This window comes from Dendrobium catenatum, unplaced genomic scaffold (assembly GCF_001605985.2).
Source record: "Dendrobium catenatum unplaced genomic scaffold, ASM160598v2 fragScaff_scaffold_9, whole genome shotgun sequence".
In the NCBI taxonomy this organism is placed as follows: domain Eukaryota; kingdom Viridiplantae; phylum Streptophyta; class Magnoliopsida; order Asparagales; family Orchidaceae; genus Dendrobium; species Dendrobium catenatum.
This window is the reverse complement of record NW_021318471.1, coordinates 1,922,226-1,950,156: the sequence shown is the minus strand read 5'-3', so window position 1 is coordinate 1,950,156 and position 27,931 is coordinate 1,922,226. Positions and strand designations below refer to the sequence as shown.

Sequence of the window (27,931 nt, the reverse complement as noted above, 5' to 3'; positions counted from 1 at the left end):
CAAAACATTTTGATATTCCTTCAGGCTACAGTGTCTTAGTCACTCCCGCAATAGCTCGCTCTGTTCCTCGCTCGCTTCGTTTCCTCCCTTCTTCAGGCAGCGCGGCTCTCCGTTTCTCTTCACCTCTGCATCCCTCTGCGCCTGCCGCATTCCCTTCTTCCCTGAATCCTTCAAGGGGCATCAGATCCGTCGCTAGTTCCACGCCGTAGCGCGATCTTTTAAGGGATGTGAGGGTAGATCGGGGAGTGTTATAGAGAGAGTGATGGAGGCGATGCAGAAGCTAGCGGCGCCGAACGCTAGCGCGGGGAGTAACTACGGATCAGGCCTTGCTATTGTCACAGTCGCTGGGGCGGCGCCGGAGCAGTTTCCGGCTGGGCTTAGGGTACTCGTGGTCGACGACGATGTTACGTGCCTGAAGATCCTCGAGCACATGCTCCGGAAGTGCCGGTACCACGGTGAGTTGAACTTTGACCTAGCTGTCTTGGGCGTTCAACGGGGCCAATTTAGGGTTTCTTGGGTGTGTTTTTTGCTTAACTTGTTTTTGCGGAGTTGTGGAGTTCTGAATTTGCTTATAGTTGTTGGATATGCTTGCTTGAGTGGCTGAGCTGCTGATGAGCTGAGTAGGGAAATAGCTTGTGCGAGGAGGTTTTTTCCGTCTTTTGGCGAAATATGGCGAGATGATATGAAATATAATTCTTTTGGAAAGGAAAATAAATTAGCAAAACTTTTTTGAATTTATGTTTTAAATCCCGTAAGTTTATTTATTTATTCCTTATTTTGTTTTCTTTGCGGGGTTTTGGCGTTGAAATAAGGAGATAGGGTATTGGAACTTGGAAGCCGTTGTTGCTTTGTTGCTTATCGTTTTCGAGGAAAAAAAACATCCATATTGCTCATGGAGGCTTTTGCCCCTTGATTTATCTTACTCTCTTAGTGATAGTTATAATCTTGATGAACTTCTTGTTGGTTTACCAAGTGTTTCATGGGAATGAACGAGTTAAAAAGAGTTTATTATTTCGGTCTCTGGTTATCTTTTGTTATTTAGTGAACTTAAAAAAAATCATGCAATAGTCGGAAATTACGACATCTTCTGTGGCATGATGGTCATGCTTTTGGCAGAGCTGCCGATAAATAATCTGGAGGCTTCTAAAATTGCAATGATCCATGTAAAATTCATGGCACATCTTCTGAACAAAGCTTCATGATGATTTCAAGTGTTTTGATTCTTAGGGGCAGTTTGGTTAAAACTAGGCTTTAGTAAATCATGTAAATTCAGATTTAGTAAATCTTGATAGGATTAAAAATTGAACACTGTCTGGAATTGCAATTGTTAATGTACTGTTTAGCTGCTAGTAGGACTTAGCAAATCCTGTTAATCTAGATATAATAACTCTTGAGAGGATTAAAACCTTAAAACCCTTTGACATGACATTTGTTAAACCTGACTTAATTTCTGTAAATTATTTGAATGTCTTTATTCTATTTAAGATTTATAAAAAAGAAATCCTTACATTCGTTAAATCTTGGGAATGGTAGAATTTAATAAATTCTTGGATTTAACTGATAATTAGCCAACATGAGATCTATCAACTCATTAGGATTTAAAATTCACAAAATTCTATTTGAAGGATTTAAGCTAGATCTTGTTTAAATCTTGTTTAAAATGGGATACCAAACACCCTGAAAATCTTGCTAAATATTGATAATTTTTTTTTATTTGCTTCAAGATTTTAGAATTGTAACAGGAGGAATCCTTAAAATCGTGAAATCCTATAAATAGTGGTATTTTAAAAATTTTGAATTTAACCAATACTGAGGTTGAAAAGTAGTTTATTGAAATAATGATAATTTAAGTTCCAAAAATTCTGTTTGGCTGGATTTAGGCTCAATCATGCTTAAATCCTACTTAAATTAGGATACCAAATAGCTCATTAGATTAAATTATTTTATACACCATGTAGGCCTAGTAGTCTTGTGGAAAATTTGCCATCTATAATAATATGAAGGAATTCTTGTTATACTTAACTATTTAATACTTAGCTTGGTTCGCATCTATTTTTGCTTTCATGAAGCTTGCATATATTAACAAGATTTTGAAGTTGTGCAGTTATTACTTGTTCTCAAGCCATGATAGCATTATCCCTTCTTCGAGAAAGGAAGGGCTGTTTCGATGTGGTTATCAGTGATGTTCACATGCCCGATATGGATGGGTTTAAGTTACTTGAACTTGTTGGTCTTGAAATGGATCTTCCCGTTATTAGTAAGTAATTGGATTTATTTTTATGTGATTGGTACTTTTTCTAGCAGGCTTACTAATCTTTTTTTTAATAAATATGTAGTGATGTCAGCGGATGGGAGAACTAGTGCTGTTATGAGAGGAATAAAACATGGGGCATGTGATTATTTAATTAAGCCTGTAAGGATGGAAGAGTTAAAGAATGTTTGGCAGCATGTCGTTCGAAAGAAGTGGAATGAAAGTAAAGATGTAGAAAATTCAAGTAGTTTTGAGGATTCCGACCGCCAAGGACGAGTGGCTGATGAAAGTGAATATGCGTCTTCAATGAATGAAGGGACAGATGCCTCATGGAAAACTCAGAAAAAAAAAAGAGATTCTAAAGATGAGGAAGATGATATTGAACTGGATAATGAAGATCCTTCAGCATCAAAGAAGCCACGAGTGGTGTGGTCAGTGGAACTTCATCAACAGTTTGTTAACGCTGTCAACCAAGTTGGCATAGACAGTATGACCAAATTTCCTTTCTACCTAATATAATATATTTATACTTTATAATTTACTTGAATATTTGATTGAGGCTTAAAACTGCTGCTTTAAGCTATTTACAAAATTTATTCAATAATGGATTTATAAATTATATGCAGAAGCTGTCCCAAAGAGAATTCTAGAGTTAATGAATGTTCCTGGTTTAACAAGGGAAAATGTAGCAAGCCACTTGCAGGTGTTGATATCTCTTGTTTACATGCTGCTTCTCTCTTTTCGCTAAACCGTCAGCTTGTCCCTTTTTTAATGAAGAAATTATTATTGTCTTGCAATATTTAAAGTGTTGATAACAAAAATCTATTTCTTTCTTATTTGTTTGGAAGTCGATGCTATTTTATTCTAATTTTAATTTGATTTTATTTGAAGCAGTATTTTAATTTTAAGTTAGTGCATTGTGTCAGCATTGCTACTATCATTTTGAACAATATTTTCTACATTTTAAATTTCTTTAGATGACTTGCTTCATTGCTTCTTTATTCTAAATGAACTTTTAGGGGTATTTACATGAATACCACTGCAATGATCTATTCGTATATTTAATCCCTAAATGTCATTATTTACTCACATAACATTGTAAAATTTTAATTACGTCCAAACTACCATCTTCTTATCATTTCATGGTGCAATTTAGAGCACTTTTTTTAGGGCCTTTGGGGTAATTGAGAACTTTTGAATACTATTTCATATTTTATGCATCGATGTTATAACGGGATGGGGATTCATATCTTTTTGTGGTGTTGATTAAAGATGTGAGAACTTGTGGAAATTTTCTTGCAAATTGTAATTGCTTCTTGCATAGTACAGGTGGCTTTACATAGTTTCCATTTGCTGTAATGCTTTTTTTAATGCGATAGAGTTTTGCTAGAATTTTGCGTAAATGCAGGTGTTGGATTGTAAAGAGACTAGAAAAATTGCACGTTTAGAAGTTAGAACATTAAAATAAATGTCTGGCAAAAGTAAAAAAAAAAAAAAACAAGAAAAGAATTCTTACAATAGTGGGACATGAGAGTGTTTTTTATTGAAGATAGCAACAACAATAACAAATCTTTATTCAACTGCGTGGGGTCAGTTATATGAATACTCTATCTCCATTATGTCTTATTAAGACTCAAATTCTCAATTAAATCTAATAAAAAAAGATAATTTCTAATAGTCTCTAACCAAGTCTTTTTTATGTCTACCTTTATCTTTTTTAAACGTACTCGAATCTAATACATTTACTCTCCTAATAGGGTCATTGAAAGGCTGATGTTTTATGTGATCAAACCATCTAAGGTAACTCTCTCTAACAAGGTTTAAAAAGGCAAAATCAGGAATCAAGGCGATTATTCTAAGTGAGCCGAGATGTAAGCCTCAAGGCGAATCAAAGCGTAACCCTCAAAATGAGAAAATAAAGTACTTACAAAATTATAAATAACTTATAAAAATGAGAAAATATTAAGAAAATGATGAACATAATGATTAGTTTGAAAGTAAATGTTATTGGAACATAAGATTCAAATTAAATACTCACTTAAAACTTAAACAAGCCCCTATGGTCAAGTTCCACGACAATCTCATCGTCACTTTGACAATCTTTAGAAGAATCCTCATTGTAAAGTGCAATATCAACATGTAAAGCAACACATTGAAATGATGTAAACTGTCATGCTTAGTTTTTGGACATAGAAAAGCAAATACTGGACGTGTCTCTTTTTTCTTAAATGTTTTGTCCAACAATAATTCTTGGTCACCAACTAGCATTAGGTAATGATAATGACATGCATTAATTATCACTGAATGATGGTATATGCCAACATAGATTGATAATGGACATCAACATAGATTGATGGCATATATCAACACCTACAAATCCCAATGCAAAGTACTGGTAAGGAAAGCTTTGGAATTCTCATGCCAAGAGTTCTTTCAATCAAAAAGTCCTCATCTATCTAAGAAAATAGCATATTCATAAATTTTTATAAGCAGTATTCCGACCACTTCGATCAAGAATTATTACACCTCATCAAATAATATGAATGCACCCCACTTGGTCAAAACATATTTTTTTGAACATCTCATCATCTCACAGAACATCAAATGACCAAAAGAAATTTTTAATTATCCTTTTAGCACTTGATCTAGTCCTGTTTAAACTCAGGTTATCTTTCCTAATTCATCTTGTCAAGCCACATCATATTAACTATAAATCTAAAGAAAACATAATTTTAGATGATCTCAAAGTTCATTTAAAAGGTTTCTTGCTTGATAAATTTTTTTTAGTTAAATATCAATTATAAGCTTTTAAAATATAATCATAATTTGACCAAAAAGATTAAACCGCATAAATTAGTGTTAAAAAGTGTATAATAAGGTATTAGTAATTTCACTATGTGGGGTTGACTATATGAATCCTTTTTCTCCATTGTGTTTTGTTAAGAGTCAAATTCTCATTTAAATCTAATAAAGAAAAGTAATTTCTAATATTTTCTAACCAAGTCTTTAGGTCTACCTCTACCTTTCTTAACATAGCCAAATCCAATACATTGTCTAAAATTGCGTAATATGAGGAGCACTTGAGGCCCTCCTTAGTGCAATTCTAGTAAAAAATATCTCGAGGCTTACGCCTCATCTTGGATGAGGCCCACCTTGAGGCACGCCTCGCCTCGCTGGCATGAGGTGTACACCTCACTCTATTTATTAATTATTTTATTTAAAATTTACCTAAATCCTATTCAAAAGCAAAAAAAAAATCATGTCTTCTTGCACCCTTAAGCTGCAACAACTTCATCTCAATTACCTCAACCTCCAGCCCATCACCTTCACCATAGACACCACAATCGTAGCCGCCACAGGGAATCACTAGAAAGCTGCATGCCACCACCAACTCCTCTTAAAATTTTGAAGTATTATATTTATGTTGATGACAAATATTTATGAAAGATGAAGATGACTGAAATAAATGAAGAAAAAATAGATTGATAGGTATTGAACCATATAGGGTGAGGCAAGGAAGAGACCAATTTGTTATGATAGTGATTCAAATAAAAATCCCCTTAGTAATGATAATACAAATGATTTCTGAGTTGTTTTCAATTATTTTAACTTTCTTTAGAAATTAAACATAGATGAGTAGGCTACTAAGAAAGGAAAAAAAAAGCTAAACTTGATGTTATATGATACTTTTATGCTATTCATATATTTTATATTGTTTTGTTCCTATAATATTTAGATTTCAATTCTCTTTCATATCATTTATCATTTAACACTTTATATCTTATATAATTTTTTGTTTTATATGTATGTAAATTTATCATTTCATAGTTTAATAGAAAGCTAATATGTCATCATTTAACATATTATTTGAACATTATATAAAAAAATACTTTTAACTTTTATTTTCAATTTACGCAATTTTTAGATTTTTGAGGCTTACGCCTCAAAACGACTTGAGACGTACACCTCACCTCACAAATGAAAAACGCCTCAATACCCAATTGTGCAATTTTAAACTTTGTCCAATATATCTACTTTCCTAACCGGTTCATCAGAATACCATCGTTTTATGTGACCAAACCATATAAGGTGACTCTCTCTAATCTTATCTTCCTCAGGAGTTACTGCCAACCTTTTCATGTATATGCTAATTTCGTATCCTGTCTCTAAGAGTAAAGCCACTCATCCACCTAAGCATCCTCATCTCTGCAATACTTAAGTTATTATTATGCTTCTCTTTTAATGGCCAACATTATGCACCATCAAACATTGTAGGTCTCACCACCATCTTATAGAATTTTACCTTGAGTTTGAGGTGGACTTTTCTATCACACAACAAGCTTGATTCATTCCTCCACTTCCAACTATCCAACTTGAATTATAATAATAATATCCCCATCTATGTCACCGTCACCCTTAACAATAGACCCAAGATATCTAAAATCATAAGCTAAGCAAAATATTATGGTCCTCCTACCTTCATTAGTTGCTTCAAACCCATAACATCTGTGAATGCTTTTAAAATTTTCTACCACCCTACAATATGTCCATTTAAATCTTCTACAATAAAAAATACTTCTTCTTGAGGTATCATTTGCATTAATTCCATGTTATTTCAAAATTTTAATTTTGAACATATATCCAAACCTACTTGAGGAGCATAAACACTTGTTGTTATATTTATTTATTAATAACCTTGCTCGAAGGACAAAGTTTAATAGAGCCCCTAGATGAAACCTATTGTTTGCCTAGGAAAAATAGGCGCAAATCTTGCTCTTACAAGCTTAAGGTCCCTTCTTTCCCTGAGATAGATTGGATTTAAAGTTTAATCATATTTCTCCTTAGTGTTAGGTTTAATTTATACCTGGTTTCTATTTCCCATGAGCACAAGCCCTCATAGCTATGTTACACCGATACACATATTTATGAAGGTGTACTATATCCAATACACCGATACACGGATACGCATCCGATCGGCATCGATACATGTCAGATACGACAAAGCCGTATCCAATTAAAATACTATTAAATTTCAAAAAGACGCGTATCGGATACACGAGTCTGTTGAAAAAAAAAGACGCGTTGTATTTACTTCCGCGGCAGCGAGTGAGGTTCTCTCATTTCCAGGATTTATTTGAGTCTCTTAATGATATGAGAATATTAGAAATTGCAAATCTTTCACTTGATGAGCCTGAATTAGAAGCCATAATATTTATTGAAGATGATATAAAAGTTCAAAGACAAACCACTGAAGAAGCTAATCATATCATTCCTTTTATTGAATAGTTGAAACTTCATGTGCTAGACAATTTATGTTTATGCTTTTTGTTGTTGTACTAGACATTTAATGCTTACTTTTATTTTGATATTATAAGCTACAAAATTACAAATGATTTTGTTTTTTTTTTTGTAATTTCAAATATTATGCTTTGATTGATTTCTTAATTTTTATGTATGATTTATAAATTATAATGCCGTGTCCACGCCGTACCCGTATCCTGTATTTTTAAGAATGATGTGTCTCGTGTCCGTATCGTGTTGTATCCGTGTCGCTGTATCCGTATCGGTGCAACATAGCCTCATTGTTAATTACCTATTCTAACGCGTAGAAGAGTACTCTCGATTAAGGATGAAATTATATTTAGTCCGTGGATGAAGTGCAGATGTGTGTGCAACAGTGTGTGAATGTTCTAAACTTTATTTGTAGGGGATGAAGGTGGACTCGATCAAGATCCCATGGTTCCATCATCCCGTGCATACCGTAGGATTCAATGTACTAATACTAATGACCATTGATCGTAGTGTTCAGGGAATCTGAATAGCAGCCATAGGTTACCTCTTTTCAAGAATCCCGAGTAAACTAAAGTGGATATATATTCATTATTTAGTTTGGGTGGGGACTTATGACTCCATTTTAAAGTTGCCCATAGTTTAAATTTAGAATTGGGTCTTATGGCCTCATTTAGGAGTTGCTTATTGTTTATGTTTGGGTTGGTTCTTTCGGCTGATGAGGACATCCGTAGGAGATTCCGACATACGTACCACCGGAGGGGTCGTCGAGCGACGACCATGATTCAACAGCTTTATTTTTGATGCTTTATTTTAGTCATGTCATTTTATTTCTTGTTTTTCCATTTGTACCCCTATGAGGGAATTAGTGTTTGTTGTAGCCCAAGGGCAATGTCGTCTTTTTTTTTTCTTTATTTTTGATGAGCCTATATATGGGCTTGATCATTGTATTGTAGGGGGGATTGATGAATGAAAATTTTATTTTGTTGTTCTCTTTGTGAGTTCACAATTTCCTCTTGATCTCTTGGTGAGTTCTTGAGGAGAGAGCGTCTTAGATCTCTTCGTGAGTTCTAATGGAGAAAAGTCGAGGTTTGTGTGCTTAAATTTCTCTTTTCCCCTTCTCAAGATCCATAGCCTTCTCCCTGTGAAATTCCCCGCACAATCCCCTCCCAAATCCCCATATCGCCACCCCTCCCCACATACCCGCCGGCTGCAGCACACCCACCACCGCCGGCCTTCCTTGGCCGGCCCAGTTCCCGGCGGTCCTCCCTGCCATCAAGCCGACGACCTCCCCTCCACCATTCCCATGGCCGCCCCCCTATCCTGCCGGCCACCTTGTTCCCAGGAAATGAAATCCAAATTTCAAACGCCTCAATACTTTCCTAATTTACTTCTGGACTCATTTGGAAAGTGGCCTTTTATTTTTTTCTTTTTCCTGATGGATTCCAACGGATCCATGGCTCACTACAAGTTAGGAAACTTTCTTAACTAAGAAAATCTGAAATCAGATTTCAGATTTTTTCTACCATCGTGAATTCTTTTCTAGAGGGCCCACTTAATTGCTATTAATTGCTCTCTCCCAACTACTTATGGCCGGCCCCTTAATTAGCTCTTCTCTCTCCACAAATTAATTTAATTGCTCCACCAAATCAGCCCCTAACTCCTCTCTTTTGCCGCCCATCTTCTCCCTTTGGACTGATTTGAATTTTCAAATTAAGTCCCTCCCATAACCACTTAAAAATCTGAAATTATTTCAGATTTTCCTACAATTACTATTGCTCTCCCATCACAGCCGATCCCTCAATATTTCTTGCCGACCACACCTCCTCTCCTCCTCTTTGTATTGTTGAACTCCACCACGAGAAGACTATTCTACCGCCAAACTCTTCCGCAAACATCTCATAGTCATGCATGGCGGATCCGGAACTTGAATGGGGGCTTGTGTTTGATGCCCAAGGCAATCTCGACGTACTACGATCGCCGTTCTTTGACGCGGGATTTGAATCCGACGAAGACACCGTGGGAGATTACTTGGATCGGATCCTCCCGACCCTCATCCAAGTTATTGATAGACAACGTCCGGACTACGAGTGGACCATCGACGGCCGACCTTCCACACCACCTCCACATCCGGCGCCTTCCTCTCCTTCCCTACGGATCTCCGGCACCGTCGCCCTCGGAGTGGTTTCATCTCTTGTGTGGTTCTTCTTCTTCCAACAACCCTAGAAGTAGATAAATGAGCGTAGCCTCAAGGTGAGACAATCGCTTTGTTAACCGTTGGATTCTCGTTGGCTTTTCATTTGCACTACTACTTATTGCCGTTGTTATTTTATAGATCTTGCTAACTTAGCGGTATTACTTTCCTAGATTTGGTTAAATTCTGAGATCTTTTTTTGAAGTTTCAATTAAGAAAATCATTAAGATTGAACTTTCACTACTTTAACAAACTTTTATTAATTTTCTGAGATTCAAATTCCTGGTTTTATATCATCTTGGTATCAGAGCATGGCTAGCATGCTTTGCTTGTGCTAGAAGTTCCTAGGAAGTTAGTCACCATTTCGTTTAGCTCATTTGCATGCGTACCATTGCTTACTTCATCAAAATTTGCTGTTTTATTTTGCTGTCCTGAAAATTTTCTGCATGTTTTATCATCTTAAGCAAGCTTAGTTCATTACCTAAGTGTTGTCTTAGACTTTCCAACTCATCTAAGTGTTTAGGTCACTCGCTACACTTGAAAACTTTGCTGTCCAGCACTTTTCCTGCACTATTTAGAGACATTTAGATGACCCTAAACCCTTAATAACTTGCTGTCCAACTTTCTAAACCGGTCCCAAACACTTAGCCCACTTGAGTCATTGTGTTAGGTTGCTGTCCATAGCATTATAGCAGCATATAGGAGCCTTAGGAGCTTCCTACCTCAGTGTTTAGGTGCTGTTCACCACCCCGACTCTTCCCTTAGCAACCCTCAACCTTCACCCATGGATCCGGAGCACCTCCAGGCAACCCTAGACCTCATTTTGGGCCAATTGGGGACTGTTACGCAGCAAATTCGTAACACTCAGACAGACTTAGCAGATTTGAGGAGATTAACCAGTGATCGTTTAGATAACATAGAGTGTATTGGGAATCCCGCGATCTATACACCTTCACGACCTCACTCACCCTATGGCGAGGATAACAGAGCAGATCATGGCCACCCTAGAGACCAGTACCGCCATAACCCGAGGCCCCATCAAGACCCCGTAGGAGACGAGAATCCTTGGAGAGACAACGATGCCCAGTTGTTGAAAAATATTAGGATTGATGCCCCAACGTATGATGGAACCCTTGACCCCCAAGTTTTCTTGGATTGGCTTAAATCCATGGATAGTTATTTCAAGTGGTATAACATCTCGGAAGCTAAGAAGGTTAGATTTGCAGAGATGAAACTCACGGGTCGAGCCAACTTATATTGGACCAATTTAGAGAATATGCGCGAGGCTCGAGGCGAATATCCTATTCCAGATTGGAGAACCATGAAGCAAGAACTTAAGAGAAAATACCTCCCTCCATCCTACTACCCTAAGCTTCTAGATAAGTGGAATAGACTGACCCAGGGGAGCAAGCCCGTTAAAGACTATATCTCCGCTTTCGACGACTTCCTGATTCGTTGCAATGGCGAGGAGTCGGCTACCCCAACTCAAATCCTGTCAATGTTTAGAGCTGGCCTTAGGGAAGATTTGCGAACTGAACTTTTTGCTAGAGGAGTAGGCTCGTTAGAGGCAGCCTGCAGCCTAGTTCTCGACCTTGAAGAGTCAAAAACCCATTCCAAAACGAGACACTTTGACTTTCGCTCAAGTCCTTATAGGACCTCTTCTGGACAACCCCAAAACCAACCCTCGGGTTCTACTGCAAGCCGACCCACTGCTAGTTCGGCCCCACCTCGCACAGACCTCAAAGGTAAGGCCCCCGAACGAGACACTTCCAAGCCCAATTCTGGAACCAAGTGTTATAGGTGTCATGGGTATGGACACATTGCTTCGCAATGTTCTAGTCCCTACAAGGTCACCATAATTGAAGAAGTGGACGAAGAGGAGGACGAACCTGAAACCGATTTGATTCACCATGTTGACGAGGAAGAAGACTCTTTCACTGAGGAAGAACCTGTTACCCTTCAAGTTGTTAGATGCGCGTTGTCCCAACCTAAGCTAAGTGATGATTGGCGTAGAACCTCAATTTTTCATACCTTTATTAAGATTGGAGAAAAGATTTGCAAAGTTATCGTCGACAGCAGAAGTTGTATCAATGCAGTCTCTTCAGCTATGGTTTCCAAGCTCAACCTTAAGATGACCCCTCACCTAAATCCGTATAAGGTTTCTTGGATCAACTCGACTACCATAGAAATCAAGGATCGAAGCCTCATTCCCATAGAGTTTGTGGGATATCAAGAGAAGATTTGGTGTGATGTTTTGACTATGAACGTCGGTCAAATTATCCTTGGTCGCCCTTGGCTATTTGACAATGACGTTCATATCTACGGGAGGACGAACACCTGCGTGTTCGAACATAATGGGAAGAAAATTAAGTTAATACCCTCTCAACCTAAACCCCCCAAGACGGATGCAAAGCCTACCCTTGCCAAGCAAAACAAAGGACTACATCTCCTGACTGTTAAGGAGATGGAAGAAGAGATTAACCAAGGAACCACCATGTACGCTCTAGTGGCTAGGGAAACCCATGAGGAAACAAGTGAACCCATTCCTGAAGAGGTTCGCCCACTCCTTAGAACCTTTTCTGATGTTTTCCCTGATGATTTACCTAACCAACTGCCACCACTTCGGGACATACAACACGCAATAGATTTGGTACCGGGAGCTTCACTACCCAACCTTCCCCACTACCGTATGAACCCAACTGAGAATGCTGAACTGAAGAAACAAGTTGATGAACACCTACAACGAGGATTCATTAAGGAGAGCCTTAGTCTGTGCACTGTTCCTGCACTTTTGACTCCCAAGAAGGATGGCTCATGGCGAATGTGTGTTGATAGCCGCGCTATCAACAAGATTACTGTCAAGTATAGGTTCCCCATTCCCCGGCTAGATGACATGTTGGACATAATGACCGGAGCGACTCTCTTTTCCAAGATAGATCTTAAGAGTGGGTACCATCAGATTAGGTACTGTCCAGGAGACGAATGGAAAACGACATTCAAAACTAAAGACGGACTTTACGAATGGACTGTTATGCCGTTTGGTCTGAGCAACGCCCCGAGCACTTTTATGAGGGTCATGACCCAAGTCCTCAGACCCTTCCTAGGCAAATTTGTAGTGGTTTACTTTGATGACATTTTAATCTACAGCACTTCGGTGGATCAACATCTTAATCATATAACACAAGTTTGTGAAGTTTTGAGGAAAGAACAGTTGTTCGCTAACCCGGCCAAATGTAAGTTCCTTACCGATAGTGTAACTTTTCTTGGATTCATCATTTCAACTTAAGGAATATCTGCTAACCCAGAAAAGATGCGAGCTATAAACGAGTGGCTGGAACCTAAGAATATTCGAGATGTTAGAAGTTTTCATGGATTGGCTACTTTTTATCGGAGGTTTATTCGGAATTTCAGCACCATCGTAGCTCCTATAACAGACTGTCTTAAGAAAGGGGAATTTCATTGGACGACAGCCGCCACCAAAGCTTTTGAGGATATTAAGAAGAAAATGGTAGAAGCTCCTGTGATGCGTCTCCCAGATTTTTCTAAAGTTTTTGAGGTAACCTGTGACACATCAGGACTTGGAATAGGAGGAGTCTTGTCACAAGAAGGACATCATGTGGCCTACTTTAGCGAGAAAGTAAATGACATTCGTCAAAGGTACTCTACCTATGATAAGGAGTTTTATGCAATCATTCAGTCCCTCAGGTATTGGAGACAGTACTTGCTTCCCCAGGAGTTTGTAATCTTTTCGGATCATGAAGCTTTGAGATACATTAACTCCTAGAAGAAGTTAAATGCCCGTCATGGTCGTTGGGTCGAATTCCTCCAAGAGTATTCTTACACTATTAGGCATAAGGCCGGAGCCGAGAATAAAGCAGCTGATGCTCTGAGTCGTAGAATAATGGTCACTAGAGAGATGAGAACGGAGATTGTTGGATTTGAACGCATCAAGGATGACTATAAAGAGTGTCCTGATTTTAAAGAGACATATTCCTCACTGACAATTGGAGATAAACAAGTTGTGAATGATTTATTGTTGGAAAATGGATACTTATTCAAGTCTCAGAAGTTGCGTATTCCCAACACCTCTCTTCGTGAATTTCTTGTGTGGGAACTACACGCGGGAGGCTTAGCTGGACATTTTGGGCAGGCTAAGACCATTGCAGCGGTTGAGTATAGATTTTTCTGGCCCAGCCTTAAGCGAGACATTAGTAGACTGATTAAACGTTGCCACACCTGCCAACTAGCTAAACAGAGAAAGCAGAACACGGGCCTCTACACCCCACTTCCCGTCCCAAACTGCCCTTGGCAAGACGTTAGTATGGACTTTGTCCTAGGACTTCCCAAAACCGCTAAAAAGCATGATTCTATCTGTGTTGTAGTAGATCGCTTCTCTAAGATGGCCCACTTCCTTCCTTGTGCTAAAACGTTCGATGCCTCTAGGATTGCCAAACTATACTTTGATGAGATTGTCCGACTCCATGGACTCCCAAAGACAATTTTTTCGGATCGAGACGTGAAATTTACGAGCTATTTCTGGAAAACTTTATGGATTAAGATGGGTACTAAGCTGCAGTTCTCCATCGCCTTTCACCCACAAACGGATGGCCAAACGGAAGTTGTTAATAGAAGCCTTGGGAACCTTCTTAGGACCTTAGTAGGTGAGAACATGTGGGATTGGGATTCTAAACTACCCATTGCTGAATTTGCCTACAATAATTCTGTCAATCGGACCACCGGTATGAGCCTAGCTGAGATTGTTTATGAATACCAACCTAGGCAACCTATAGATTTACTCCCCATGAGTCCTGAACTTAGAGTGTCAGAGTCTGCATCCGCATTTGCATCACATATCCAGGAATTGCATCAAGAAATTAATAAAAAAATTGTACAAAGTAATGAAAAATACAAACTTAATGCTGATCTTAAGCGATACTTCAAGGAGTTCGAAGTTGGAGACTATGTCATGGTTCGGATTCGTCCGGAGCGGTTTCCACCGGGGGCCGTTAAGAAACTACATGCTAAAAGTGCAGGTCCCTTTAAAATAACTTTAAAAATAAACAGTAATGCCTATGTCTTGGACCTTCCTGAAGGTTTCAACATGAATCCCATGTTTAACATTGAGGATCTAGTAGCCTTTGATGGCCCTGATTTTAACCCTGAAAATCCTTTAAATCTTGAGCCTTGTGAGTCCATACCTAGTGAGATCTCAAGCCTACCTTCACTTCCCAAAATTCCCACACTACCTAATACGGAGAAGATTGAAAGCATACTCAGTGATGAGATCATTTCCACCAGGGACGGCGGGCGCCGAAGATACTTAGTTCGTTTGAGAGGGAAGCCGGAAAAGGAGGATACATGGCTGGAGCGAGATGAGATACAGAGACTGGACCCCGACCTTCTGGAGCTGTACGAGAGTTTTCAGGACCCTTACTCGACAGGGTCGAGTTCTCTCCCACCTGGGGAGAATGATGAGGACATCCGTAGGAGATTCCGACATACGTACCACCGGAGGGGTCGTCGAGCGACGACCATGATTCAGCAGCTTTATTTTTGATGCTTTATTTTAGTCATGTCATTTTATTTCTTGTTTTTCCATATTTGTACCCCTATGAGGGAATTAGTGTTTGTTGTAACCCAAGGGCAATGTCGTCTTTTATTTTCTTTATTTTCGATGAGCCTATATATGGGCTTGATCATTGTATTGTAGGGGGGATTGATGAATGAAAATTTTATTTTGTTGTTCATGGATGTTCTCACTAGACATTTGCAAGAGGATGTACCTTGGTGTATGCTTTTTGCTGATGATATTCTTCTTGTTGATAAGACTAGAGAGGGAGTTGAAGGTAAACTTGAATTATGGAGGTCAACTTTAGAGGCTAAAGGTTTTCGCTTGAGTAGATCTAAAACGGAATATATGGAGTGCAATTTTAGTAGGAATAGACCTAGTGAGGGGATTGTGACTTTGGACGATCAAGTCATTAATAAGAGTACACGTTTTAGATATCTTGGATCTATTGTTCAGAGTGATGGTGAAATAGATGGGGATATTATCAGCAGAATTCAAGTTGGATGGTTGAAGTGGAGGAATGCATCGGGCTTGTTATGTGATAGAAATGTACCCTTCAAACTTAAGGGAAAATTCTATAAGATGGTAGTGAGGCCTGCAATGCTTTATGGTGCCGAATGTTGGCCTTTAAAAGAGAAGCATAATACTAAGTTAAGTGTGGCAGAGATGAGGATGCTCAGGTGGATGAGTGGCTTTACCCTTAGAGATAGGATACGAAATGAGCATATACATGAAAAGGTTGGAGTAGCTCCAGTAGAAGATAAGATTAGAGAAAGTCGCCTTAGATGGTTTGGTCACATAAAACGGCGGCCTTGCGATGACCCGGTTAGGAGAGTAGAGGTATTAGATTTGACTTATGTTAAGAAAGATAGGGGTAGACCTAAAAAGACTTGGTTAGAAAATATTAGAAATGACCTTTCTTTATTAGATTTAACGAGAATTTACTTTTATGAGAACATGGAAAAAGATTATGTAGCCGGACCCACGTAGTGGGATAAAGGCTTTGATGTTGTTGTTGTTGTCTTCTTGTGAGTTAACAATTTCCTCTTGATCTCTTGGTGAGTTCTTGAGGAGAGAGCGTCTTAGATCTCTCGTGAGTTCTAGTGGAGAAAGTCGAGGTTTTGTGTGCTTGAATTTCTCTTTTCCCATTCCAAGATCCATAGCCTTCTCTGTGAATTCCCCGCACAATCCTCTCCCAAATCCCCATCTCGCCACCCTCCCCAGATACCCGCCGGCTGCAGCACACCCACCACCAGCCGCCTTCCTTGGCCGGCCCAGTTCCCGCAGTCCTCCCAGCCATTAAGCCCGACGACCTCACCTCCACCATTCTCAATGCGCCCCCCTACCTGCCGGCCACCTTGTTCCCAGGAAATGAAGTCCAAATTTCAACACGCCTCAATACTTTCTAATTTAGCTTCTGGACTCATTTGGAAAGTGGCCCTTTTATTTTTTTTATTTTTCCTCGATGGATTCCACGGATCCATGGCTCACTACAAGTTAGGAAACTTTCTTAACTAAGCAAATCTGAAATCAGATTTCAGATTTTTTCTACCACCGTGAATTCTTTTTCTAGAGTGCCCCTAATTGGCTATTAATTGCTCTCTCCCCACTATTATGGCCGCCCTTAATTAGCTCTTCTCTCTCCCCAAATTAATTTAATTGCTCCACCAAAATCACCCCTAACTCCCTCTCTTTTTGCTGCCCATCTTCTCCCTTTGGACTGATTTGATTTTCAAAATTAAGTCCCTCCCATAACCACTTAAAATCTGAAAATTATTTCAAGATTTTCCTACAATTACTATTGCTCTCCCATCACAGCCGATCCTCATATTTCTTGCCGACCACACCTCCTCTCTCCTTTGTGTTGTTGAACTCTACCACGAGAAGACTATTTTACCACCAAACTCTTCCGCAAACATCTCATAGTCATGCATGGCGATCCGAGAACTTGAATGGGGGTTGTGTTTGATGCGCAAGGCAATCTCGACGTACTACGATCGCCGTTCTTTGACGCGGGATTTGAATCCGACGAAGACACCGTGGGAGATTACTTGGATCGGATCCTCCCGACCCTCATCCAAGTTATTGATAGACAACGTCCGGACTACGAGTGGACCATCGACGGCCGACCTTCCACACCACCTCCACATCCGGCGCCTTCCTCTCCTTCCCTACGGATCTCCGACACCGTCGCCCTCGGAGTGGTTTCATCTCTTGTGTGGTTCTTCTTCTTCCAACAACCCTAGAAGTAGATAAATGAGCGTAGCCTCAAGGTGAGACAATCGCTTTGTTAACCGTTGGATTCTCGTTGGCTTTTCATTTGCACTACTACTTATTGCCGTTGTTATTTTATACATCTCGCTAACTTAGCGGTATTACTTGCCTAGATTTGGTTAAATTCTGAGATCTTTTTTTGAAGTTTCAATTAAGAAAATCATTAAGATTGAACTTTCACTACTTTAACAAACTTTTATTAATTTTCTGAGATTCAAATTCCTGGTCAACGGCCCCATTTAGGAGTTGTCTGTAGTTTGGGTTTGGGTTGGGTCTTATGACCCCATTTAGGAGTTGTCTGTAGTTTGGGTTTGGGTTGGGTCTAATGGCCCAATTTAAGAGTTTCCCGTGTGATTGGATTTGGGTAGGGGCTTACGACTTTCATTTGAAAGCAGCCCTAATAATGTGTCTTACGGCCTCTATTAGAGGTTGCCCATATAACGGGTCTTACAACTTAGCATTATAAGCTTAGATGTCCAATGATTTTGGATGTTCAAATAGGTTTTATGGCTTTTGAATTTAGAAGTTATCTGACGACGGTCTTATGACCTTGCTCTGTAAGCTAAGTGACCCGTACGGTGGGTCTTACAACCTAGCCCTATAGACAAGGATGCCCATTAGAGAGGTCTAGTCTTATGCTATTACCTAAACATTTTCTCGTAAAAGCTGGACTTATGACTTTCATTGAAAGTAACCGGAGTAATTTTAAATGTATATTATTTCACTTCATATATATATTTATTGAAATAGTTACTTGTAGGATTTATTGCTTCTATTAGAAGTGACCCATAGGGCCTAAATTAACGAAGATGTAACTTTACATACTTCCCTCACTTCCCTGTCTTGACATTAGTTTTAGTGTTTCGTAGCAGTGTTCGTAGTTTTTTTACTTTAGCAGTAGTTTTACTAGCACCTATTTTGCCCTACGAGAACTAGTTATTTTTTTATTTGTTTCATGCTAATTTTGTTTACTTGTTTGTAGGTGCTCGTGACCAGTATTTATAGCAGTTGGTGCTTGCAGTCGCAGGGATTGTAGTTTGCAGCTGCAGGGGCTGTAGTTTGCAGCTACAAGAGCTGCGATTTGCAGCTACAGAGGGGTTTAGAGAGCTGAGAGATAGCTTTGAGAGTTGCTGTAACTTTGAGAGAGTGTTTGAGGGCTTTGTTTTCTTCAGAGCTATTATGAGAGCTGTTTGTTCAAGAGTTATGATTTTGTTGCTTGAGTTGTTTAATAGCTTGTACTTAGGTTGAATAGTGGAAAATATTGATTTTGTGTTTTATTTTATTTTATTTTCATTTGAATTACTTTAATCAATTAATTATGCTAATTAATTAAATGAAATTTGAAATTTGAAATTAAATTTGCTCAGCTCGTTGATTAAAATTAAAATTTATTTTCAATTCCATTGAGTTAATTTAATTATATTATTCCTTATTAATTAAATTATTTCCTCAGAAGATTTAATTAATTTAAGATATTTAAATTTTATTAATTGGTTTTGTTTATATTTTAAAGTTATTTAATTATTAATTAAATCACTAGCTCAATAATTTTTTTAATTTTACAAGTAATTTAATTTAATTATTAATTAAATTAGTTGTTTTTAATAGTTAATTAATTTTAATTTCTTATTAATTAATTAAAAGGATTTTAAATTTAATTAGATCTTTAATTTTAAAACTAAGTTTTAATTAGTTTTTCAATTTAAATTAAATTTTAATTTTACTTTAAAGTTAGTTAATTTGTTATTAATTAATCGACTCAATTAATATTTTAATTAATTAAATTGAATTTTTTTTTTAAAAGGTTTCATTGATTAAGATAATTAATTAATTTGGATTTTAATTTTAATTTTAAATTCATTAAATTTAAAATTTAAAATAACTAAAATTTTTCAACTCTTCAAATCGGCTATCTCTCGTTGTGATTTTGACAGTTTTACGTGGCAATTTCGGCAGCCTTCCCTCGTTGTGATTTTGGCAGTTTTACGTGGCAATTTCGGCAACCTTCCGGCATCTTCTCCCCCCGATGAGAGTTTTTGTATGGCACTCTCCCTTTTGAATCGACTTAGTGGGATCAAATTGACGACGGAGAGTTCGAGGACTTTGAGGGAGCAAATCAACCTTGGAAACGTTCTTCGAGTCTTCAATTCACTCGGCCGGATTATATCGATGATAGAGAGCTTCGGGGGATCGAATCAACCCCGACATTTCTTCAATTCTTCCAATCGGCTATCACTATGTCTCATGCTTTTCTTTTTTTAATAATTATTATTTATGGTCATTATTAATTATAATAATAATTATTAATAATATCATTATTAATAATAATTATAGCATATAATATATCTATATTCCTCCTTACCTGTTCAAACAAGAAAGCAAGATTGTGGGCTTTGAACATGAGTAGCGTTCGCAAAGGAAGGCGAATTTGGCTTTAGAGACGGACGTGAGTAGGAGACAGACAGGCCGAAGGGCTTGTTTAAACCTATAGACAAAGGCCTAGGTTGTTCGTGCCAGAGGCGAGTGCTTCGGACGGAGAGGACCACTTCACATGGGAGTTAGATGCTTGCTCGGAGGAATGTGATTGACGGAGGTGGAAGGGGCCACTTGTGTCGACTGCTTGCAAGCATGTCAGTCGGATGTTTGAAGGCATGAATTGATCATGCTGTGAGGGAGGAAGCCTAGCTAGGTCACATGCTTGTGCGAGAGACCAGAATTGGGCCCTATTTACTCGAGCCAGACGGATGAGGGCTTGAGGAGAGCGCTTGTTTGGTACAGGCAGAAGGTCAGAAGCTGTTTGTGCTTGATTGGATCCAAAGAGATAGAGTCATAAGCCACAGGTTCCGATTGCGTAAGTTATATTCATCATGCTCGATTTTGATCTCCCGCACATGCGTGCGATCTAGCTAGTATTCCTCCCTTCTTGTGCGATCAAGTCGCGGCTTTAAACTTCTGGCCGCCTTGCCTGTAAGTGGCCGATACAAGCGGCCCCTTTCACCTCCATCAACTATATTCCACCGAACCTAGCATATGACTCCCACATGGAATGGTCCTCTTCGTCTGAAGCCCTCACCTCCGGCACAAGTGGCCCAGGCCTTCGTCTACAGGTCCGAACAAGCCCTTCGGCCTGTCCGTCTCCTCCTCAAGTAAATCCTCCCGTCCATCTCTAACGTCAAATCTACCTTCCTCTGCGAATATAACTCACATTCATAGTCCACAATCTTGCTTTCTTGTTTGAACAAGTGAGGAAGAATATGGATATATTATATGCTATAATTATTATAAATAGTAATATTATTAATAATAATTATTATAATAAATAATGATTATAAATAATAATAAAGAATAATTATTAATAAAAAAGCAGGAGACATCATGTTCGACGATTGCAAGAATTGAAGGAATTCCGGGGTTGATTCAGTCCCACGAAGCCCTCGACTGTTGATCTGATTCAGCCGAGTGGATTGAAGACTAGAGGTCGATTTGCTTTCCTGAAGAGTTGAAGTCCTTGCCGTCGATTTGATCCGATTGAGTCAATTCAAAAGGGCGAGTGTCCTCCATAACCTCTCATCGCGAGGAGGGGATGCTGGGATTAAGGAGGCTGCCGAAATTGTTCTGTAAAACTGCCAAAATTACGCCGAGCGACCGATGAATTAGAGAGTTGAGAAATTTTAATTATTTTAAACTTTAAATTTAATGAATCTAAAATTAAATTGAAATATAAATTAATTAATTAATTATCTTAATTAATGAAACCTTTTAAATAAAATAAAAATACAATTTAATTAATTAAAAGATTAATTAACTCAATTAATTAACAATTAATTAACTAACTTTAAAGTAAAATTAAAATTCAATAAAAATATAAATTCTAATTAAAACTCAATTTTAAAATTAAAGATCTAATTAAATTTAAATCATTTTAAATAATTAATTAATTAATTAATAAGAAATTAAAATTAATTAACTAATAAAGAGAAACTAATTTAATTAATAGTAATATTAAAATACTTTTAAAATAAAAAAAGTAAATTAATTGAGCAAGTGATTTCATTAATAATTAAATGACTTTAAATTATTTAATAAAACCAATTAATTAAATTTAAATCCCTAAAATTAATTAAATCTTTTGAGAAACTAATTTAATTAAAAACATAATTAAATTAAGTCAATGGAATTGGAAATGCATTTAAAATTTAATCAACGAACTAAGCAAATTTAATTTCAAATTTAAACTTTAAATAAAATTTCATTTAATTAATTAAGACCATTAATTGATTAAAGTAATTTAAAGAAAAACAAACCAAAATAAAACAGAAAATAAATATTTTCCATTATTCAACCTAAGTATAAGCTACTAAATAACTCAAGCAACAAAATCACAACTCTCCAATAAATAGCTCTCACAGTAGCTCTGAACAAAACAAAATCATCAAACACTTTCAAAATTGCAACAACACTCCAAGCTACCTGTGAGCTCTCTAAACCCCACTGTAGTTTCAAATCTCAGCTGTTGTAGCTTTAAACTACATCTCTTATAGTTGCAAACTAAAGCCCTTGCAACTGCAAAGCCCAGCTCCTGTAACTGTTGGTCACGAGCACCTGCAAATAAATGAACAGAAGTTAGCGCAGAGTGAATAAATAAATAAATAATTAGTGTTAGCAAGGCAAAACATGTGCTAGTAAAACTATTGCTAAAGTAAAAAAGTTATGAACACTGCTACAAAATGCAAAAACTAGTGTCAAGACAGGGAGTGTGTAAAGCTACATCTTCATAAATCTAGGCCTTATAGGTCACTTTTAATAGAAGCACTAAATTCTATGGGTAACAATTTTTATATAAAGTGAAATAATATACATTTAAAATTACTCTGGTTTCTTTCAATGAAAACCATAAGTTTGACTTTTATGGGAAAATGTCTATGTAATAGCATAAGCCTAGACCCCTCTAATGGGCATCGTAGTCTATAGGGCTAGGTTGCAAGCTCTTCTATACGGGCCACTTTGCTTACATGGCTAGGTCGTAAGATTCGTGATTAGTCAACTTTTAAATTCAGAAGCCATAAGACTTATTTGAACATTCAAAATCATTGGGCATCTTAGCTTATAGGGCTAAGTTGCACCCGTTATATGGGTCACTTCTAATAGAGGCCGTAAGACCCACTAGTAGGGTTACTTTCAAATGAAAGCCGTAAGCCTTTATCCAAATCAATCACACGGGCAACTCTCAAATGAGGCCGTAAGTCCCAACCCAAATCCAAACTACCGACAACTCCTAAATGGGGCCATAAGAACCAACCCAAACCTAAACTATGGGCAACTTCTAAATGAGGCCATAAGACCTAATTCTAAATTTAAACTAAGAACAAGTTCTAAATGGAGCCATAAATCCCTTCCCAAACTAAATAATGAATATATATCAACTTCAGTTTATTTAAGATCCCTGAGAGGAGGCAACCAATTGCTGCTAATCAGATTCTATGGACATCACGATCAATGGTCGTTAGTGTTGGTAGACTGAATCCTACAGTATGCATGGGATGACGGAACCATGATCTTGATCGGGTCTAATTTCATCCCCCACAACCAGTGTTTAGAACATTCACACACTGTTACACACACATATGCACTTCATACATAGTCTAAATATAATTTTATCCTTAATCGATAGTGCTCTTTAACGCATTAGAAGGGGCAATTAACTATAAGAGCTTGCGCTCATAGGAAGGACCATTCTAAATAAATCATGACACTACTCTTAGGTGAAATCTGGTTAAATTTTAAATCCATTCTACCTTAGGGAAAGAGGGGACCTTAAGCTTGTAAGAGCGAGTTCGCACCTATTTTTTATTGGCGAACAACTATCATTATTGCTCTTGATCTAATTGAGGACCTTTTTGCCTCTATAAGGGCTCACTTTTGTTGTCACACTTGTAGAGGTTACCATAAAAATATATTGTCAACTTATGCTACATAACATGACCTTGTGTAAGCTCATTACAATTTCATTGTTGAACATTTAATTGCATAAATCATTCTTTATAAACTAATCAACGTAGTTCATCAATATGTAGCTTGTAAGTGCAAGATGTTATATTTTTAAAATATAACAATTTAATCAAGTATTAGTATACTCAATAATTCTTTAACATCATGTGTTTTTCATAATTTAAGTTTGATGCATAATAATTTAGTCACGAAGAGAAGGATGTAGACATGCACTTTCTAATATGAAGACTTTCCAAGCATTGAGTACATGCAAATTTAAATAGATATAAATTTACATATAAAAGACTAAAACATACTTGCTTCTAAATTAGAATATCTTACCCAACTACCTATTTTTAATATTACAAACTTCCTTGTTACGATCGCCTCGAAACTTGTTATTCTATTTTCAATCTATGAAATATAAATTTCTCAAATTAACAATACCCCAACTTATATATCATTTTAAAATCAAAATAACCTCAAAATAACCTTTTACATCAAATTAACTTCTCATAAATGCCTCCATGCTGGTGTTTTTTTTTTTTTTTTTTTTTTTTTTTTTTTTTTTTTTTTTTTTTCTGTTGTTTTCCTTCTTTGTTTCTTGCTTTCTATTGTTGGTCTCTGTGTTATTTGGCTGTCCTGTGTTGGCTTCTCATAGTCTATTTGAAAATGCAAATGTTAGAGCCGAAGAGCATTATGCAAAACTCTTCACACAAAGTGCTCAACCTTCTTTACCAAATTCTCCATTAAAATTTCAACAAATCTTGACCCATTCAAATTAAAACTCTATCCTTATCTTTATTCAAATCTGAGTGTAAAACAGTATCCTAGGAGTTTCTTTTTTGCATCAAATAAACCCAAAGGGATTTTAATATCACTCACCCAAACCATTCGAAGTTTTGAACCAAGAGAACCAACCCATATGAATACAGGCAACCTAGTCAATTACTTGCTCAGACATTCGTATTCTAGCATTCTAGCAATCGGCTAGCGGCCTTCATCTTTCAGCAGCACTCAGCCGGTGGTGAAATACTGGTTGGCGCCACATTTGCTTCATTCTTCATTCAAGTTGGGTTTAATACCCTCCTATATCATTTTTCTTATTTTTTTTCCTTTTTATACTTTCCATTTGTATGTTATAATTTCCTTATTCGCTTCATGAAAGTTTAAACATTGTATCATTACAAATATATATTTATGCTTATGTTACTTTATATCTTTAAAGCTTAGCTTTCATCATTATAAACATGATAACTTTTAAACATAATAATCGAATAATTAAATAAAATACTGTATTTATTAATAAAATAAAGTAACGTAAACAACAATAATTACCCACTTTAATTGCTTTCATATGTTTAGATTCCTTCCAAATCTTCAATTCTCTGAAATAGACCCAATTCTCGTCTCAACTCAACTATGGAAATCTTCCACTGCTCCAAATAAATTTAATTTAATTAATTATCATTAAATAGCTTTATGAAAATTAAATGTCTTCATAACAACATTAAATTTATTTGACAACAATAAGGGTAACTTCAAGTACATCAAACATCATCTCATAATATGTAACATTGCACATTTCTTATTTCTCAAACCCATATTTCCAAATACATTGCACATATAATTTCCTAAAGTAGATTGAAAATTTCAATTATCTCACATGCATTATTTTCTTACCTTAATTTTGATTCTTCCTTGCCAAAATCAACTTTCACCAACTTAATTTCCTTCCCATCGAAAGAACACACACTATTGCTTTCCATCAAGGAATAAATTTATATATTTTATTTTGCAAATTTGAATAGAAAAAGAATATAAAATTTGAAATCACTTACAAAGAAATTTCCCAACACAATTTCTTCCTTTTTCTCTCCCAAATTTTCTTCCTCTGCATTCCGTTCAACTATAGATTCGATTCTCAAACTTAGATTACGAATAATTTATACCAAAAGCACAAAAAATATATGAACTTATCTTCTTTCTCTCTCGGTCGATTTCCTTTGACACAGAACTTCTCACGGTATTTTCTCCTGTAGGAGTGTGCGAACAGAAGATATGACTCATGAGTAGTCGTTCTTATTCATTCCCGCACGCATTCCTTCGCTCAGATCCACGAACCGACCTTGTTCGAAGCCTCCGTGCATGCTTGCAGTCCACTCGGTCTGCTGCCTGTATTCAGTCTCATTTGGTAACGTTCCCTGCTTGCATGATTTAATGGTTAGGGAATTGAGCCGCCAATTTAAACCGGCTCTTACACTTGGGTTCATCAATTTCTACATTGTGGCCATGCAATTTGGATTTATGAACCCATCCAAGAATAAACTTAAATCTATTCCCTATCAGTTTTTAAATTTTATGTCAACTCATCTTTAAAACCAACCAAATGGCTTAACTCCACCAAAGGATTTATCTCTTCACATAGCTTATCCATGCTTAACAAGTTTAAGCTAAAGGTAAGTGGGAACCAAGGAGGCTTTGATGGAGATAAGCCAAGGGTAACTGTTCTCTCTCCCACCCCTCCCTTTACATCCTTCTACTTTCCTTCTCTCTCCCCCCTCCTCCCTCTGTCTCCCTCTTTCTCCACCCTCTCAACCTCCTGCTTTGTCTCTTTTTCCCCCACCTTTCCTGCCTGTCACCCACTCTCTTTCTGTCTCCCGCTTACTTATCTCTCCTTGCCTCTCCTAAGTCTCATTCCCTCTCTTTTGCCTTTCACCCTATAGCAAGTTACTGCTTCACTCGTTCCCTGTTACAGGATGAAATGAGTTTGAAGAGCATACCATGAGACAGCTACATCCTTATTCATTGCAGTAATGATGCAGGACAGGTATTGCCCAGTCATTCCTAAAACTCTCTGCCTATCGTTGACCTTAAAACCACCAAAAGAAATTCCCTAAAACCTTCCATAGATCAAGGTTTTAAAAGGTGAAATCGGGATTCGAGGCGCTTTTTCTAAGCGAGGCGAGGCGTAAGCCTCGAGGCGGATCGAGGCGTAAGCCTCAAAACGATTAAAATAAATTAATTTAAAATTTTAAATAATGACAAAAAATAACAATTATTTGTACTACCAATAATAAAATAACATGAATACAAAATAAAACCAGTCTGCCGGAGGTCCAAGGGGGCGCTGCCCCCTGGCGGGGTTCGACCTGTAATTCAGGTCGCGGGGTCAAGGGGCAGCGCTCCTGCGGGGCCACGGAACAAAATTATATTATAAGAGTAATTTTAAAATTCTGGTTGTTATATATGCTCAATACCGAGCGTACCGAGCATGTACCACTCAGTACCGTGCCAGTACCGCTCAGTACCGAGCCAATACCGCTCAGTATCGAGCATACGACGTAATTTACATGTAATTTATATTAATTAGGCTAATTATATTAAAATTTAATTAATAATACTAATTATTAAATTAAGTTAAAATAGATAATTAATTCATGCACTAATTATATTATTAATTATTTAATTAATTTGTTTAATTATTAATATTTTAAATTATATTAACTAAGTTAATCAATAATAACTTAGCTGCGTCTACGGTTTTCCTTTCATCTTCTCTTTTCGTCCTTGCTGTTCAGCTTCGTTGCTTCACAGGAGGTGTAGAGACTGCACGCGTCGCTTCTTTGGCTCCTTCGTGGCTGTTCAACTTTGCTCCTTCGACGACTTTCCCTTTCCTGTCGGATCGTAAGCTATAACATTTTGATCGGAAGAAACAACGGGAGCTCGCTGACTGTGAAGGTAACTTTCTCGCTTTCGAGGCACTGCCTCGATGCTCCTCGACGCCTCACGCGGTGAGGCGTACGCCTCCATGGAAAAAGGCGTAAGCCTCGCCCGAACGTTCGAGGCTTAAGCCTCAGTTCGCCCGACCTCCGCCTTGAGGCTTTCGCCTCGAACGCCTTTTTAATCGCTGCCATAGATTACTATCAATTAATCAAGAAATAGGAAAGCTATTGCATCTATCAATTGTTTTTAATCCCCATCTTAGTCCAATGACGCATCAGGTAGAGGTTGTAATAGTTCCTTAATTTATTTTCAAAATTGATTTTTCAAGAAATTTTTTTATCCAACTTTGAATGCCAAAAACACTAATCATGTTTATGATCTCCTTAGCAATATAGCTCAATGCAACTACTTCATTATTTACTCATCAATCTCAGAAATATCATCTTTTTAACTCATCGACTAGTTTTCTAATCCTATCCTTGACTTTCTGAAATTGTCATTTGATAGTGCCCTTAACAGTACATTTCTTGCAAACGTACCATATGTCTTCTTTTAATCATCATGACCACAAATTCGTTGGTTTTGCCACTTAAAATTCTCAAATTTCACATAAGCAAATCCGAACAATTTCAAATTTAAT

At 37.3% G+C, this 27,931-nt stretch overlaps 1 protein-coding gene across 1 annotated transcript in view; it reads left to right on the top strand.

Moving 5' to 3' along the window:
* Nucleotides 1-27,931, top strand: part of LOC110092477 (two-component response regulator ARR14) — a 36,204-nt gene continuing 8,273 nt past the window's right edge. Inside the window, exons 1-4 of the mRNA XM_028700143.1 lie at nucleotides 1-455; nucleotides 2,105-2,257; nucleotides 2,337-2,738; nucleotides 2,878-2,954. Coding sequence (XP_028555976.1) covers nucleotides 263-455; nucleotides 2,105-2,257; nucleotides 2,337-2,738; nucleotides 2,878-2,954 — 825 coding nt within the window. The 5' untranslated portion in view covers nucleotides 1-262. The remainder of the gene's footprint in view (nucleotides 456-2,104; nucleotides 2,258-2,336; nucleotides 2,739-2,877; nucleotides 2,955-27,931) is intronic.